Genomic DNA, 18,571 nt, shown 5'->3' on the forward strand with positions numbered 1-18,571 from the left:
TGGAGATATTGACTTTTTCCCCCCAAAAACTTGAGCGACAAAAGAAGATATGACCGAGGTGCTTTTGTCAAGTTCCTCATTACCCCCGCCCCCCCACACGTGTTTGAAAGAAATTTGACTTGTTCGGCTTTCAAAGATTGAAAATGAATGTGAAAACTGATGTCGATCCAGGTTTCAAATGGTTAAGTTAATCAGTGCATTTCCCAAAATGCTGAACTATTCCTTTAAATACTTCACAAATGAAGTCTCACATGATTCGATTCACAAAGAGTATTGGCTTTTGGTGGTTTGGATTTTTGTCAAATGATTACATAAAGTTATCTGTTTTTTTCCTAAATAGTTAATTAACTTATGAAATGTGTAGCTGTGTAAGTGAACGGCGTAAACACTCATTTCCACCTCTGCTCTCATGATCCCCTTAAGCAGAATTAACACAATTCTTCTACAGAGTCTTGAATGCATCTCACTCATTCAGAAACTGCCTCAAGCAAAAAACAAAAAAACAGGCATGATATTCAAATGACAACATGTGATGGTTTTTTTTGATGATCCTAAAAGTCCAGACAGTGACGGCGCTTCATGTTGAGACAATGATCAGTTAACCAAACGTGACACGGTTGGCTACATGCTTTCACACCCACTCGCCCCAAGGAGGGTTTATTAATCCCTTGGCGCACACACAGAGTTTACTGCACAGGACTTTGGCTTCTTTTCCTTCTGCAGAAAACTCCAAACTCTCCACCAAACAGAATGTGAGTATCAGCAGGGGTGCACACTGTCATCAATTTTATTTCTAATACTTTAACGGTTTAAACTCGGCTTTATTTTTCATGTATTATGTGCAGAGCGGTCATCAGAATATGCAGATGTTTTTAAATTGTTTCGTGATTGTGTAATACTCTAATGTTCATGAGCTAAATATTACTTCAACTAAAAATCATGCTTCCAGATTAAAATATATTTTTTTTGTTGTCACTGCTTTGAGGACTTTGTCTTTTAACCCTGATCAAAGACTTCACCACATGCAGTTTCTTTTCCCAATAAACAACACAAAGTCAGATGTTTTCCCAGCTTATGTAATAGTTACAATGCGGCAGGTGGTCATGTTTTCATTTGCTGTATGCTTGCTGTTTTACGCTGGTTTAACCCTTTGAAACATGAGCAGGTTGGTTTGATTTCCTTTAAAAACAAGGGAAAAGGAAATTTCCCCAAAATTTGCATGAAATTATGGGAAAATTAGCTGAAAATTAGTAGTACTAATATCAAAAATAATAACAATAATGATAATAATAAATAAATACAATTAAACAAAAATATATAAAACATACATACATTATTAATATATGTAATTATTTCCCTGGCTTTTTGTTTTGTTATCTTTTTTAAAAATAATTTTCTCAATCTACTAATTTCTTGCAATTTCTTAAACATTTCTGACCAAGTTTCTCATTGCTGTTTTTAAAAATGTTTCTGAAAGAAATTGCACCAATGTGCTCAGGGTTCAAAGGTTTAAATACTTGAAAGGCATCTGAAAGCAGCACAAGAAAAGTGATATTGCTCCAGATTTCAAAGGGTTAACTCACACCCTAACTTGGGTAAAATCTGGCTCTTTACATGTCACTCTTTAAGCATGTTTCAGTGCACGTGAATGCATGAGAAGCTGCACAAACTAAAACAGGGTTCAGAAAACCACAAACATTAACCAAATGCAGGAATAAGTCACGTAATGTACCTTTAACAAGTGCTGGCTGAAAGATGCTTCATCATGGTAACATGCTAATCTGTGATGCTGAGTTTACCATTTACCATCACCACTGTTGACTTATTTTACTCACTTCATTACATCTCGTTCTTGGCTGCAATTATGCAATTAAATCAAAACCTTTCTCCCATCAGAAGCAAAGAGAAAGAAAACTTGGATTTTCGGAAATTTTTCAGATTTAGGATATTTCAAGGATTTCAGGACGTTTCTAGGATTTCAGGACATTTCTCTGATTTCACGACATTTGTGCTCAGGTTTCAAAGGGTTAACAGTTTTAAGATTTGAGTTAACCCTTTGAAACCTGGGGAGAAGGCAAAAAGCACATTAACAAGACATGCGCTAAAAGTTAGCAAAAACATGAAAATGACATTGATTTTATACATTTTATTATATTTTTATTGTGACACAATTTTAAATATCTAATTACTATTTGTACTTTAAATGTATTATCAAAATTATAAATATATGTTTATAGATAATTTTCTAATAATCATCCCCGCTTTTTTAAAACTATTTCTTAGTAGTATGGCGCGTTGAAAAACCGTAAAGTCAATGTATTTTGTCAAATATAGCATGTCAATAAATGCTCTAAGGAAGCACGTCGAGAAAAAAGCCGAAAAGGCAACATTTTGAATGTCAAAAAAGTCATAGTAAAGCCGGTCAAAAAACTCCACAGTATAACATGTCGAGAGAAAAAAACGGCCAAAAAAGTCGACATTTTGAACGTTGAAAAAAATCATAGTATGGCATGTTGAAAAAAACATCTGAAAAAGTCATTGTTTTGAATGTTGACAAAAGTCACAGTATAGCATAGCGATAGATGCAATAGTTTAGGACATCGAAAAAATGGACAACAGTAATGACTTTTTCCCATGTTTCAGAAAGATACAAACCAGTCGGCTGCGGTTTCAAAGGGTCAAACAGCGTGTGAGATATGATGTCAACCCCAGTTTCAAAGGTTTTATAGGATGAACAAGTTTCGAATGACGATCTGTTTCATGAAATAGACGTTCTTTGTGTTCGGCTTCCAGAAACGCGCCTCCACCATGTCCCTCCTCACCCACCTGCTGGCGTGTCTGTTCGGGATGGGCTCCTGGATCTCCATCAACGGCCTCTGGGTGGAGCTGCCCCTCATCGTCCCCGAGATCCCCGAGGGTTGGTACCTGCCCTCGTACCTCTCCGTCCTCATCCAGATGGCCAACGTGGGGCCTCTCTTCGTCACCCTGATGCACCGTTTCCGGCCCGGCGCCCTGAACGAAACAGCTGTCATATACGTCATCATCGGCCTGGGCACCTTGGCGACCTTCTTGATGGGCTTCTTCTGGCAGGAGACCGTTGTAGTGTCGGGTGCTCCTCGCAGCATCGCCCTCCTTATTTTAACTTTCTTCCTCGCCGCTGTCGACTGCACCTCCTCCGTCACCTTCCTCCCCTTCATGATGCGCCTCAAGACCCAGTATCTGACCACGTACTACATCGGGGAGGGCGTGAGCGGCCTGCTGCCTGCTCTCGTCGCTTTGATTCAGGGTGTTGGGGTGGTCCACTGTATAAACAGCACCCAGTCTGTCAACCACACCTTGAACTCCTCTGTGACCTTTGACCTCCAGGCGCAGTATCAGCCGGCCAACTTCTCCGCCGAGGTCTTTTTCTTCTTCCTCAGTGCCATGATGCTGGTGTGCCTGGTGGCGTTCCTGCTGCTCAACTACCACCCGTCTGTGGCCAGGGAGCACCCCAGCGGTCGCTACACTAACGGGGTGAAGGACAAGTCTCAGAGCAACAGGAAGTGGGCGGAGCAGAAGCCCATGATGGACCCGTACAGATCAACGAACCAGAAGCGCAGGAGCAGCTTCGGCACTGGCGCGTACAGCTGGACGCAGGTGTTTTATATCTTTGTGATTCTGGCGTGGACCAACGCTCTGACCAACGTGGTGCTCCCCTCAGTGCAGTCCTACTCCTGCCTGCCGTACGGGAACAACGCCTATCACTTATCAGCCACCATGGCCGCTGTGGCGAACCCTCTCGCCTGCTTCATCGCCATGTTCTTCCCTATAAGGTCAGTGTGCGATTCGATACATTTGTTTAACCCTTTGAAAACGGAGCAAATTGGTTTAATTTATTTCAAAAAACGTGGAAAAGTCAATGAGCGACTTCACAACACATGGTTCTAAAAAATAGTAATAAATTAGTAAAAAGTTACAAGAAAATTACTTGTAAAAAAAAAAACAAGTAAAAAAAACAAAAACATTTTTTTTCTGTAACATGATTTTAAATAGGGGTAAAGAGATTATTGGCCCAGCTGATTGTTGGGGTCAATATTTTGCATTTTGCTGATAATCTCTATCATGAAAAATCGAATATATCTATATAAAAATATATATAATACAAATATCTTGGAGTCATCATGGATAATAACTTAAAACGGAGTGTCTCGGACTGTTTGGTGTGCGTACAGAAATAACACTTACTTTCTATAATGCAGTGCTGGATTTCTGTCATTGTACTCGTGTTACTGTATGTGATCTTGATATTTTATCCTTTTTTTCTTCTTTTTCTTTACTAAAAGCCTAACGAGGGACTGGAGTTTGACACTAGCAATAGCTGTAATCTCAGTTACGACCGCCTGTTTGTAACAGGTGGAAGTTGTACTATGTTAATTCGCATTGTACCCATTAAATAAATAAATGAAATAACCATCAGATATAGCATGGTGGCCTGGCATGGCACCCTCACAGTCCAGTTAAAAACAAAAATTGCCCCTCTGCAGTGAAAGTTTGGGGTAAGAAAGAACAGCAACCTCTTCAAACGACATTAAAAAAAAACTGTAGTCAAGCCGGTACACAGAATTTTAAAGGACCTGATGAATATTCTGCAAGATCAATATGAACTTTTTACCGTCAGCCAGACGTTTTAGGACAAGCAGATACAAAAATAACTGCTTTAAGTTGTCCTTTATCCCAACATCCAAACTGTGTTGTGTTAACGAGGTCTCAGGGAAATGACTGCCTAGTGTTTTTGGAGTATGTATGATTTTATAGTTTTATGGTCTACAGTTTTTATAGTTTTATAGTGATTTATCCTCTTGTATGGACATTCAACTCCTTAATTTAACCGAGGAGGAATCTCTTTCATAAGATGTGTTTACTTTTATTATAGGGTGTGTGAACTTTCCTCATTTTTGATTTTAAATGTTTATTTATATTCTCTTTTATCTTTGCTGTCAGTGTTTATTGTTTGTCTTGTTGGTTCGTGTTTTATCGCGTATTCTGCAGCTGCACTCGGCACTTTTGCCCAAGACAAATTTCCTTCGGGACAATAAAGTTTATCTTATCTTACATTTAGAAAGGGAAGGGTAAGCTTAAAAGTTTCGGATAGTTGCGATATGCACCGTCAGGCCACTAATGCTGCGTTCACAGGGAATCAAGCAGACAACAGATGGCAAACTGAATATAATTTTAGTAAACAAATTCCGGCAATGTTGGAAGAGGCACCGCTGTTCATAGTTAAAATAATTTTTGCCGTCCTCCGCAATGGAAATTTACCAACAGATTTTATGTACACTGTAAAAAAATCTGCAAAATTAACAGCAGAGTGTTGTAAAATCATAATATCATAAAACTGTAAAGAATATGTAAAGAACTGTATAGAAAAACAACGAAGCAGTGTTCAAGTTACAGTAATATTGTGTAAAGCCTATTGTAAAACGTTTTTATGTAAGTGCACAATATTGCTCAGTAAGGATACTAGATTCAAAGAAACAAGCATGTGTTTCGGGCTGTGTGGGTTTGGATGCGTTTTATGGGTTAAATGGAGGACGAGAGCACAAAGGAAGGAGACAGTATTAACCCAAGAAAGATAAATACTGAGAGATATAAAGACAACGAGAGAGAAAAAACATACACCTACCATGCTCTCGCAGGGCCTCTGTGGGCGGGCTCTCAGGCTGAAGAGGTGCAGGAGTGGATCTAGAAAAGAAGAGAATTTATGCATTTATTTATCATTATTGATTAATAATTTTGAACTCTTTTCCCCTTCTCATCTTCATGTTTTCTTTGAAGCAAAAAAATCTTTAAAACCTTAGAAAGCCTTAGTTTCTCAATTAATCTGTGTTGTCAATTTTCCCAGAGCCAAAAGTGACACTGCATGTTGCTGCAACAAAAAAAAGCCTAAAACTATATTAAATCACATTTTTGACCCAAGTAAAATCAGCAATAATTGAATGAGTGGAACTAGCAAATGTTTGGCAATGTTGTTTCAGAAATACCGTGAAGCAATCAATTACTATACCGATCTATTAAGCCCAAAACACATTTTTTAAATTTCTAGAAAGAACAAAGACAATTTTAACACCAGAAACTCAAGTTGACAGAACAAATGGACGAAATGAGCAAACTGGCTTGATGACTTCTGAGAACATAGGTAAAAGGCAATGAGCGACTTTGGCAAAAATGACAAAAAAATGAGCAAAACAAAAAAGAAAAAAAAAAGTTTTAAAAAATGACCTTGAAACTATAAAAGAAAAAAAAAACAACAAAAGCAAGGAAATGATCTGGAAAAAAAGCGCTTAATAATAATAATAATAAAAATTCTGTAAAATAATATTAAAACATAAATTCATGACAACTATAAAGATAGCTTTGTGGAACTTTTTTCTGGGCTACTTTAAAAAAAATTAAATCCACTAATGTCAGTTCTTGGCGTGTTGCTCACTGCCTTTTCCCCCCAGATTATCGAAAGAAAACAAACCAATTTTCTCCAATTATTACAGTTTAAATACTTGTAAAGTTGTCTGAACTCAGGTCAAGAAAAGTGATGTCAGTGTAAAATGGTTAATTGTGCTCTCTGGCATTTGATACAAACATAATATGCACAAAAATGCAAAAATTAAGCTATAATTTCAGTAATGTTTCAGCTCCACAATGCATACTTTTTTTTTCCCCACAGATCTCTGCTGCTGATGGGAGCTCTCACAGTGATAGGAAGTGCAGTTGGAGCTTATATAATGAGCATGGCGGTGCTGAGTCCGTGTCCTCTGCTGGTTAATGAAACTTCAGGTGGTGTCCTCATTGTGAGTTTTCACCTGCAGGCTTCATTTGGTCAAATCACCTCCCTTTTTTCTTGTATATCTTGTTTGGAGGATAAAAAAAAACTACATAGGGGCATCTAACATAGAAATATATACAAACTCACCTGGCTGTCCTTCCACAGGTGTTGGCCTGGATCCTGTTTGTTCTCACTCTCTCCTATGTGAAGGTGATCATCGGGGTGATCCTGCGCGATGAGGGCCACAGCGCCCTGGTGTGGTGTGGAGCTGTGGTGCAGCTGGGCTCTCTGCTGGGAGCTGTCACCATGTTTCCTCTGGTCAGTGTGTACAGCTACTTCTCATCGGGGGACCCGTGCAACACAAGATGTCCCTGAATGAAGAAGTCATGAGACCACAGGCAGATAAACCTCGACAGGTGTCACGTCTTCGTCTGAAGATTGTTGTTTTTTATCACGATTTATTTACGTTGCAAAATCTGAATCTTATGTGAGAGATTCAACTTGTTACAAGAAAAGCAAACAGACAGGGGTGAAAAAGTTATACTGTCGCTGAAAATACTCCACTACAAGTAAAAGTCCTGCATTCAAAACTGTACTTCAGTGTTATCAGCTAAATTTACTTAAAGCAGAGATACACAACTTACGGCCTGCGGACTAAATCTTGTCCTCAAAGTGGTGCCAGGTGGCCCACAACCATTCTCTAATTCACAATAAAAATTAAGAGATTCACATTTGTACTTTCAGTACACATAAAGTGCCATAGTGCATAAAACAGCATCAAAAGGGCTTGTTCTTCAAAAAAAATTCCAGTGTTGGATCCCCTGCACCCACCAACAGAGGTCGCAGCTAAGCCCCATTTGTCCTATAATCCTAAAAATGTCCTGATATCATGAAAAGCCTAGAAATGTCTTGAAATGTCAGCTACAAATAAAATGTTTTAACGTTTTCTAAAAATAGGTGATCATGGTTAAAGTTGTGCATTTGTGCCAAGCAGCCCCATCACGGGGTTAAAGTGTCATTTCTGTGTATATATGACTGATCCAACAGGTCAGTGTAAAGAAAGTAACATCATCTGTTACACCTGACTGCATCTGACCAGTACAGTTTATAGAAAAGTGTATATTTCCTAACTTGTGTTAAAATAAATGATTTGTAATATAATAAATCTGCAATCATGTTGTTGTTTATGTGATAATTTACATGTGATTTGACCATTTGTTGATTGTATGTTCAATTTATTTAAAATCTATTATATATTTCAGGTGTGCTTAAATCATAATTAAAAAATACTTCCAGTAGAAAAAAAGTTGGATTAAAGTAGATTTTTAAAAAGTACGAATGAATGATGAAAGATGAACTTTAGTATATTTGAGTGCATCCTATTTATTTATTTTTTTCAAATTAGTATAGTCAAGTGCACTTAGATGTATTTTAGTATGTAGCACAAAACATATATTCAGTATATTAATGAGTGCCAGCAAAATTAACCAAAACTGACATCCCTAACTCATAAATCTGTATATGGGGGGGGGGGGGCACTCAATGCAATTTAAAATTAGTTTTGTCAATAAATGTGTGTCAAACCAAAGAGCACAGTGAACAAAAATGATAACACAGAGTAGATACAGATAAAAAAAAATTAAATGATGGTTTGGCTTCATTGTCTTTAAAAAGGCTTTCTCTGGAGTCCATACCCGCCTTAAACCGGACAGTTTGTAGCTGCTCCGTGTTGAACAAAGTTCTTCAAACCTGCTGGAAAAAAAAGTCTCAAAAAGCATCTCAGACGGAGCAACTGTACGGTTTCTCCCCTTTGTGGCTCCTCATGTGCCTTGTCGTCTCTCCCTTTCAACGTTCTTTTACAAACTGAGCAGCTGAAGCGTTTTTCTTTTGAATGAACTTGTAAGTGCAGGGCCAAACTGCACCTTTGTGAGAATCTCTTATCACGGACAGAGCAATCGTAGGGTTTCTCTCTTGTGTGAATCCCAGTCTGCAGATGTCCCCTGAGGTCAAAGCTTCTAGCACATTCAGAGGAACTAACTGATGGTTTTCTGTATTACTTTCCATATCACTTACAGGTGCTTCTTTGTTTTGCAGAGGGTTTAAAACTAACCGAGGTTCCTTAGGCTCCTCCAAATAACTGCTGTTGTTTTGCAGATGGTCAAAACCTGAGTGAGGCTCAGGCTCCTCACAATCACTACTGTCATCAGTTTCAGATTCTCAGGAGTGTGAAATCCTGTCATCAGTGGCTGGTTGTAAAGGGCTATCAGGATTTGAGTTCCTCTCTTGTTCTGATCCTCCACAGTCCCCTCCATCAGATACTGTTTTCAACGGCTCTGCCTCTCCGCTCTCCTCAGTTTGCTGGGCTTTCTCTCCATGGCCGTCCTCACTCCTCTCAGGGTCAGAAGTGGATGTCAACTCGATATGAAGCTGCTCACCTTCATGACTGGACCAGAGCAACGCCTGCTCCTCTTTAATCTCCGGGTCCTCCTGGTCCTGACCGGAGCTCCGCTCCTGCTGCTCAGGACGCGCGTTCAGTTAAATGTGCGCTGCGTTGCTAGGTTACCGGTCGCCAACTTCCAGCTAGCAAGCTAACTTCATTAGCTTTGTGGGAGCCGGTGATATTCGGACGTTTTCAAATAAATAAAACATCAGAGTTCGTTCACACACATTCACCTAAACATCACGAGTCCACGAAAAATACGGCGTGGTCTCTAGCGAGTATTTAAACCGACTTCAGTTGTGTCTTACCGCGAGCACGCTACGCTAACTTCGTTTAGCATCCTTGGCTAACAGATGAGTCGGAAATGTGCACAAAATCTTCGAAAACATTTTTAACCCAACACACGGGCTTTGGTGGTTCACTTCGGTTGTATCTGCTGAATCCGGTGATAGTAAGAACAGGACTCACGGTGGAAAAATGGCTTACAACCATGTAAGAACCCGGGAACAAAACAAACATTGACCCGGCTGCACGTTAGCCACAAGTCAAGTTAGCCACAGGAAGGTGAAGTGGTTCCGGTACCACTTCTTCAAAATAAAAGTGGAAATAAATCCTTAAATCCTGGAAAAGTTTATAGAACATATAAATGTTGTAAAATCCTGAAAACATTGTTAAATTTCAGAAATGTCCCAAAACCCTAAAAATGTCATAAAATCCTAAACACGTCTTAAAATCTGAGAAATGTGCTAAAATCATAGAAACATCCTAAGGTCAAAGAAATTTCCGAAAATTCTCCAAATATTCTAAAATCCTACAATCTCAGAAACATACTTAAATCCTCAAAATGTTGAAAATCCTAGAAATGTGCTAAAATTATAGAAATATTCTAAAATCCTAGAAGTCTTATAAAATCCCAGAAATGTCCTAAAATCATAGGAACATGGGTCTGCTGCAAATGGCCCCTTTGATTTTGCAGAAGTGGCCCCCAGGCAAAGCAAGGTGAGCAGGTCTTATTATGTTATTATTATTATTATTATTATTATTATTATTATTATTACCAAAACCGTACTGGACTTTGTTTTTGTTTGTTTGTTTGATTGTTTTATATTATTGTAAATTGTTTATCATTGTTTTGTTTTTTCTGTTCATTTAATGGACAGAGATTTTCAACTCTGAAAACCATCTAATATTAAAAAAAACAATAAATGGCATCAACAGACCTTTTTTTCAACAAACAGTGTGAGATTATTAATTTTTCATTACAATTTTCTTATTACTAATTCTTAAAACTGTGAGCATTTACTATACTACTTTTTAAATATATTTAATACATTTGAGCCCCCTCCACCAATCACACGTTGCTCATCCTGCTATGAGACAATACCAATAAGAATACATTACAAGTAGTGAAATGGATTATAATCTTGTATTTCCAAACACATGTGGGAGGGTAACAGTTTCTGTAAAAAAAAATCATCCATACTTAGATGAAAAACAGCATTAATGGTATAAACATCATGATAACAAAAAAATAATAGAGAAGTTTAATTATGGTAAATTGGTCTGATATAAGAGAGAGAGAGAGAGAGAGAGAGAGAGAGAGAGAGAGACAGTGTTGCAGTGCAGATTGGATGAAACTAGAAACTTAACTCTTCACTTCCCTCTCAGATAAGGAAACAGATAAGCATCGCTGCTGAACCATGACGCCAGACAGGTTTCAATACAAAAAATTCAAAACTTGTGCACTTTAACTCCTTTGTATATTTTCCATTCCAATAAATCTTGCAAAACATTGATAATTACCATACATTTGTGATTACTGTATATTATGAATAAAAAATAAAAGATAAAATTAATATGTCATAAATATTCATGAATGTCATAAAATTTGTCTCACAGTAGTGTCAGTTTTTGTATAAATAAATTAGGAGAAATTAAGAAAATGTGTCCATCCAACTCAAACCAAAGCCACAAACTAATGAACAAGAGGCTTTTTGATAAACTGACAGATTCACTGATAAACAGCCTCATCAGAGTAATCCAAGTCCCTGTTGGAGTCAGTCAGAGCATTTCCATAGAGAGCCACTTTGCATCAGCAGCTCCATGCTCCAGTGCTCTGGGAGAGTTTATAGTCCTGAGAGTTGAACTCTGGATGACTGACAGCTGTCCTTCATGACAACAGAAGACACAGAAATGGTCCTCATCAAAAACATGACTTTGACCTGCGTCCTCATCTGGACTCTCCTCTGCTGCTGCTTCACAGGTAAAGTCCAGAGAATCAAACTCCTCTCCTCTATGAACATCCGTCCCTCTGAAATGAAGCCGACAAAACCATGACGCTGCTTTATGTTTCTGTCTCTGTGTCCTCAGAGTCCAGAGGTCAGGTCACAGTGACTCAGCGTGGAGCAGTGAGATCTGCTGTGGGAGGCTCCGTCCCCATCACATGTAAGACCAGTCAGGATGTTCGTGTGTGGAGCAACTACCATCTTTTAGCCTGGTACCAACAGAGAGACGGAGAAACTCCTAAACTCCTCATTTACTATGCCAGCACTCGAGTATCAGGGATCCCAGATCGTTTTTCAGGCAGAGGATCAAACTCTGACTTCACTCTGACCATCAGTGGAGTTCAGACTGAAGATGCAGCAGTTTATTACTGTCAGAGTCAACATTATATCAACAGTCAGTATGTGTTCACACAGTGAAAAAGCGTCGTACAAAAACCTCCCTCAGTCAGACTGAACAGAAACTGAAGTGACAGCTGCAGCTGGAAGCTACTGCAGAGACTGATACACTTCACTGACACACACACACACACACACACACACACGCACGTTTAACAAGTTGATTTTAAACACTTAAGAGTTCACACAATATACCTTTACTATCAATACACATACAGAGAAAGGGGCCACAAGAGATGCTCAACAGAGATTAAAATTGTTGCCATTATACATAATAAATGAAATAAGGTCACAGTGTGGCGTATCTGACAAATGTTATATATAGCCCTTTACATTTTTTTCAATGTTTATCCTCAGAAAAACATTGCTTGCGTTTCTAAATCTTTCAGGTTGAAGCATGTTATAAATGCTGCAAATATTGCCGTGGATTTTTTTTTTTTTCCATTTTTTAATTTTATTCTCGAAGAACTGAGTCACTAACAGGCTATAAGAGTTAACTTTCTTCACAATTTACCCATTACTCGTAGCAATTAATCTTTCAATAATATATACATGAGTTAACTGATGAATTGGTAATTGTTATTGACTCTTTCAGCAAGTCTTTTGGAGAATAATTGCTCTAAGATTTTACTTATTTTTGGAAAATAGCAGGTGCATCATTTTGCATATCCCTGTATGTGAATGACATGCTGCTTCATATGTTGAATTTGAAAAATTGCTTTGCGACTTTTTTTTTGGTCTTTTTCAATATTTGGGATGATTCCAAATTAATTCTTCTTAGATATGAGAAATACTGGAAATCAGAATTGAATGATAACAGATACACTGCAAAAACTGCCAATCTAACCAAGTGTAATAATCTTATATTTAGATTAAAAAATCTAGTTAGTCTTGTTTTAAGTATAAATGATTATCTAGTGCTGACTAGGAAAGATCATTTGACTTAATTCAAATAAATATCACTTGCCTGGTCTTGTTAAGCATCTTTGTCTTTTTCTGAGTTATTTTTAACTAGATACAGGAGACAAGTCTGGAAACATCCACTTCAGGTCTATAGAAACCTTATTTTAAGCACGAGTATGTCCAACTAGGCTTAAATAAATTGCTTGAAATTAGTGTTTTTGATCTTATTTCAAGATTTTATGGGCTATAATGAGAGTCACACAGTTTTACTGGTTTTAAGACATCTTAACAAGCAAAATTTGCTTACTGCACTGGCAGCCAAATTTGCTTCTTTTAAGTTCAAGTATGCTTAAATCTAGGGTGTTTGGCCTTAAATTTGACAGGCCATTTTTGCAGTGTATTTAAGTGATTTTCTTTTAAAATGGTCTAAGTGTGTGAATTATAATCAAGTTTCACAGATAAAACTATAGCACAACATTTCTTTCAGTCAGAATATATTGAAAACAATTAACTGACTTGGATTGACTTTGCACACAACTGTTTATTGTGTTTCTAAACATATACAGTAAACGGAAAAGCTGATAGAGTATAAAACATGATGCATTCACAATAATCTCATAGAAAGTGCTGATTTGATAAAATCTTTATTATTTCAATATCTTTGAACCATCAACATTAAGACAAGCAAAGAAGAGAGACTAAGACAGTGTTACAGAGTGCAGATTGAGAGCAGTAGCAGAGTAAAACCAGTAGCAGAGTCCCAGTGAGTCAGGTCAGGACTGGGAACACTGGTCTCTCCTCAGTGTCTGAGAGAGTGGAGTCTGGGAGCCCTGGGTGGCCTCACAGGTCACAGAGCCCACCTTCCTCCACTGGTCTGCAGAGAGCCTCAGGGTGCTGCTCCAGCTGTAGCGGCCGTCCTTCTCCAGCACCCCGGGGCTCCTGCTCTCCTCCCAGCTGCTGCTGCTGCTGCTGCTGCTGCTGCCGTCCACCTTCCAGGACAGACTCCAGTCTGAGGGGAAGCCCTTGTTGGCCAGACACATGAGCGTGGCCTTCCCCTGCTCCAGCTCCTCACTGGAGGGGGGCAGCACCGTCAGGGAGGGACGGACGTCACCTAGGAGACAGCAATCAGCTTAGAGGACAGGGACCACACGGCTGTCAGTCGACCAGCCGACACTTGGACACATTTACTGTGTGAGAGCTGATTTTGTCCTTTAAGGAGTTTCTGTCAGCTGGTTTTTCTGCTCCAGCAGTCACTCACTCACACATTGTTTCACTTCCCTTTAAGAAGCCTCTCATGCAAACCAGCACAGAGAGAATCATCATACAGAGCCACCCGAAATATATCAAACTACTCTGGAAATAAAATCTCAAAATTTAGACCAGTTTTCAAACTTTCTCATCCAAAACCTTAAACTGAACGTAACTTATCATTAACATATCTCATGGAAACATAAATACAGAAAACGAACTGATTATAATCAAGTAATCTTCATGTGGTTTTCAATCACCATCAAAGATTTTTGAAATTTGAAACATTTAACACAATTGAAAGATTTTGCAGATTTCCAAATACCCATTTTGTTTTCACTCTGTTCAACTGAATTGGAATAACTGATTCATTCTGAATTTGTTTTAAAACATTCATCATTTTGGTGCAAAATTGTAATTTGATCTTGAAAACATCAACAACAGGTTTTATCTCTTAACTCTCTTAACACAGTTTTATCTCTTTTTACAACTAAAGCTTTTTAAATTGAAGTATCGTGAAAATTCGTAAAGAATCATTTGCTAAAGCTGCAGTGAGATTGCCTCCATGGTAACAGAGGAGAAATAAAAGCAGAAATATAAAAAAAAAACAAAAAAATCCCAAGATAATTTAATATACTGAAGATATTACAAATTGAAATTTAAATCCTTCAAATATGTTATTTAATATTTGTGAAGAAACTTACTTCCAACATCCAGTCTGGTTCCTCCACCAAAAGTCCACCACAGTGATACAAAGTCATTGAGCCGCCGTACAAAAACCTCTGACTGCAGAGAGACACGGCTCTCTGACTTTGACACAAACAAACTCACCAGAATTCGTTTCTGTGTGGATGTATGATAAAATTCAAACTGAGAAAAACACAGTACTACAGATTTCCAGAATGTATTGTTTGAAAATGTATTTTTATTTAAAATGAAAATTAAAATAACTGAAATTGGACTGCAGAGATTACAAGGTACAAGGTAACTTCATTGTCACTTTTCTTCAATGTAGTTTAGGAAGAAATGAAATTCAAGGTGATCCTAAATCCTGCTACATCTTGTGGCGTCGAAGGAGGAGTCGAAGAGTTTCACAGCCCGGGAAAAGAAGCTGCTCTGTAGTCTGGTGGTTCTGCAGCAGAAACTGTATCTTTTTCCAGACTGTGTCTGGGGTGGCTGCTGTCTGTCAGTATCTTTTGGGCTCTGTGCAGTAACCTCACTTCACCAAGGTTACTGATGCTCTGGAGATGGGAATCTGTGATGTTCTGGGCAGTTTTAATCCCCCGCTGTAGAGCCTTCCTGTCCTTGACAATGCACGGACCATGCCAGCTGGTGATGTTTCCAGTCAGTATGCTTTCTATTGCATATATAAGCACACCAATTAAACAGAATATGTAGCATAAAGAAACAATAGTGGAAATGGGAAAATAGCAGCAAATAAACTCTATAAATGATACAAGAAAGCAAAGCCTACAAAATAAAATTTAAAAAAAATCAAAAATTGTGATGCAGATCTATGTTAAATGTCTCTGTGGCACAGAGAACAAAAAACTTCCTTTATATGTTCCAGTTGGCTGTTGAAAGACAAAATCAAACTTTTGGAAGCAAAACTTGGCAAGAGACCCATGTTGTTTCTAATTGGTCCTGCAAATTTCTAATCAGTATTGACAGATTCATTGATAAACAGCCTCATCAGAGTAATCCAAGTCCCTGTTGGAGTCAGTCAGAGCATTTCCATAGAGAGCCACTTTGCATCAGCAGCTCCATGCTCCAGTGCTCTGGGAGAGTTTATAGTCCTGAGAGTTGAACTCTGGATGACTGACAGCTGTCCTTCATGACAACAGAAGACACAGAAATGGTCCTCATCAAAAACATGACTTTGACCTGCGTCCTCATCTGGACTCTCCTCTGCTGCTGCTTCACAGGTAAAGTCCAGAGAATCAAACTCCTCTCCTCTATGAACATCCGTCCCTCTGAAATGAAGCCGACAAAACCATGACGCTGCTTTATGTTTCTGTCTCTGTGTCCTCAGAGTCCAGAGGTCAGGTCACAGTGACTCAGCGTGGAGCAGTGAGATCTGCTGTGGGAGACTCCGTCCCCATCACATGTAGGACCAGTCAGGATGTTTATGGCTCTAACCGTTTAGCCTGGTACCAACAGAGAGACGGAGAAACTCCTAAACTCCTCATTTACGAGGCCAGCACTCGAGCATCAGGGATCCCAGATCGTTTTTCAGGCAGAGGATCAAACTCTGACTTCACTCTGACCATCAGTGGAGTTCAGACTGAAGATGCAGCAGTTTATTACTGTCAGAGTTTTCATTATATCAACAGTCAGGATGTGTTCACACAGTGAAAAAGCGTCGTACAAAAACCTCCCTCAGTCAGACTGAACAGAAACTGAAGTGACAGCTGCAGCTGGAAGCTACTGCAGAGACTGATACACTTCACTGAGGACACACACACACACACACACACACACACACACACAGTATATGTAGCATGCATTCATATCATCAAAAAATAAAAAACAACTACATCTACATCTTATAATACACCACAAAATCCACTTCTCTTCCTTCGGTAAATAATCAGAAGGTTGTTTAATTTGTCTGGCATCTCTTAATCCCAATTTCAATTAGGAATCAGCAGTCAAATAAACTCAGAGAAAGTAATCTAAGCCAAGTTTTTTGCCTTCCCTAAAAGAAATGAAAGGTCATTTCAAAGTTTTGAATAATCTTTCCTTATTTCTGCCTTCATAAATACCTACAAAACTGTTCCTGTCTTTCCTAAAATTCCCCTCTTCTTTGATATTACATCTGTCTTTTCTCTGTCAGACAGGCTCTTTTAATAATGTATTAATCATTATTTGGTACTAATAAAAACACCTGCCTTCATATATAAATATTCAAAGGTTTTGGGGCCTTTTATATAATTTATTGTGGAATCTGTTGTTGCAAAGAGACAAGAGACACCAGCTTCAAATGCAGATGATGTGACACTGAAAAAGAGAAAACACACACAGACTAAAGACACAAAGGGAGGAGGGTGTTAACGAGGGACAGGGGACAGCAAGGCTAATGAGGGACAGGTGAACCAAATCAGGACAGAAAAACAACTACAAACAAATCTAGCTGCTTGACATGGTTACTTATTCAAAGGTTTGTTTAAGAAGTCTAAAAAATGTTCAATACAACATAATTTTTAACAGCTTGGACATCAAAAAAAGACCATACTATGTAAACGTGTCGGTCCATGCTGTCAGCACTGAGGTTAAACAGCATGATATGTTGAGGACAGCTACAGCTCACTGACTCTGTGTGTTTGCATATGTGTCCTGCCTCTCTGCTCCCAGACGTTAAGAGGACAGTGTTGATCAGTGTCTGTCCAGACCTTTCAGAGACACTGAGACGCCGGCAGCACAATGATGATGTCACTGAGTCTACTGCTGGTCACCCTGGGGCTCCTTGTTCAGGGTGAGACTCTCTTCTGAAAACTTTGCTTCAGGATGCAACCAGGTTCACCTCAGTGATGTTCTGCTATGATGGAGAGACACTGAAACAAGCAGCAGTTACCTTCTTCCATCTATTCTCCGTGTTCAAGAAATGATGCTCTTCTGTTTGGATGTTGATCATCTTTCTCCTGTTTTTTATATTTTCCAGGTTCATCAGGAGAAATCACCCTGACTCAGTCTCCTGGATCTCAGTCTGCTGTAGCAGGACAGACTGTCTCTATCACATGTAAAGCCAGTACAAGTATAAGTAGCAACCTTCACTGGTACTTTCAGAAATCTGGAGAATCTCCCAAACTTTTGATTCGTTATGCTACAACTCGTCATTCTGGAGTTTCAGAGCGTTTCAGTGGGACAGGCTCTGGGACTGACTTCACTCTGACCATCAGAGGAGTTCAGACTGAAGACGAAGGAGACTATTATTGTCTGCAGAGGCACAGCTTGCCGTTCACACAGTGAAACAACGTCGTACAAAAACCTCCTCAGCTGGAGAGGAACTGATCTGACTTAACGGCTGCAATGAAACGGCAACACGAGACACATGGATATTGACAAAGTGCAAAACGAAAAGAAGTACAGCAAAACTGTAACACAATCATACACAGTCATTCACATATAAAGTAATATATAATTTTATTGAAAGTTTTCTTCAGACAGAGTTTGAAACAGTTCATTCAAAGTCAGTTGTGATGACTGTTTTTGTGTAAATGAGATACATACTCAAGCAGTAAGACAAGGCTATATTATTAGATATGGCTTCATGTTAAAACAAAATAATTAATACAATTATTTAAAAAATCTTTCTTTTGATTCTTTAAAAAAACATTTCTATAGTCGTTCAGCAACCTTACTAAGGTTTAAATTAAATGAAACAATTCTAAATAAAAAAATAACAATAATAATTCAACTTGTTACGATAAATTATTTAAAGTTATTTAATGAAACACGCCAAGAGGTTTCCAACAAACTAAGACTTTTTTCATTAATGCA

At 38.5% G+C, this 18,571-nt stretch overlaps 1 protein-coding gene and 2 pseudogenes across 2 annotated transcripts; 2 read left to right on the forward strand and 1 right to left on the reverse strand.

Annotated features, from left to right (window-relative positions):
• The first annotated feature begins 99 nt into the window (after positions 1–99).
• Positions 100–8,483, forward strand: slc52a3-2a (solute carrier family 52 member 3-2a). Of its 2 annotated transcripts, XM_088090088.1 has the most exons (4): positions 100–752; positions 2,794–3,812; positions 6,701–6,824; positions 6,965–8,483. In XM_088090088.1, the coding sequence occupies exons 2-4, from the start codon at positions 2,809–2,811 to the stop codon at positions 7,172–7,174; spliced, it is 1,338 nt and encodes a 445-aa protein (XP_087946214.1). In that variant the 5' UTR covers positions 100–752; positions 2,794–2,808; the 3' UTR covers positions 7,175–8,483. The 2 variants fall into 2 exon arrangements, with proteins under 2 accessions (XP_087946214.1, XP_087946215.1); XM_088090089.1 differs by lacking the exon at positions 100–752 and having other exon boundaries at positions 2,776–3,812.
• Positions 8,484–13,448: 4,965 nt separating this feature from the next.
• On the reverse strand, positions 13,449–13,965 carry LOC148186692 (Ig kappa-b4 chain C region pseudogene; annotated as a pseudogene).
• Positions 13,966–17,494: 3,529 nt separating this feature from the next.
• On the forward strand, positions 17,495–18,040 carry LOC148186693 (immunoglobulin kappa variable 6D-21 pseudogene; annotated as a pseudogene).
• The last annotated feature ends 531 nt before the right edge of the window (positions 18,041–18,571 follow it).

The sequence above is a fragment of the Plectropomus leopardus genome, chromosome 17, assembly GCF_026936395.1.
Source record: "Plectropomus leopardus strain MGB_pleo_1.0 chromosome 17, ASM2693639v1, whole genome shotgun sequence".
NCBI lineage: Eukaryota > Metazoa > Chordata > Actinopteri > Perciformes > Serranidae > Plectropomus > Plectropomus leopardus.

Excerpts from the sequence above, each read along its gene's own strand:
- slc52a3-2a (XM_088090088.1), top strand. The coding sequence starts at position 2,809 with ATGTCCCTCCTCACCCACCTGCTGGCGTGTCTGTTCGGGATGGGCTCC. Across the intron at positions 3,813-6,700 it reads GCCATGTTCTTCCCTATAAG|ATCTCTGCTGCTGATGGGAG; the intron begins GTCAGTGTGCGA and ends TTTTCCCCACAG. Across the intron at positions 6,825-6,964 it reads CTTCAGGTGGTGTCCTCATT|GTGTTGGCCTGGATCCTGTT; the intron begins GTGAGTTTTCAC and ends GTCCTTCCACAG.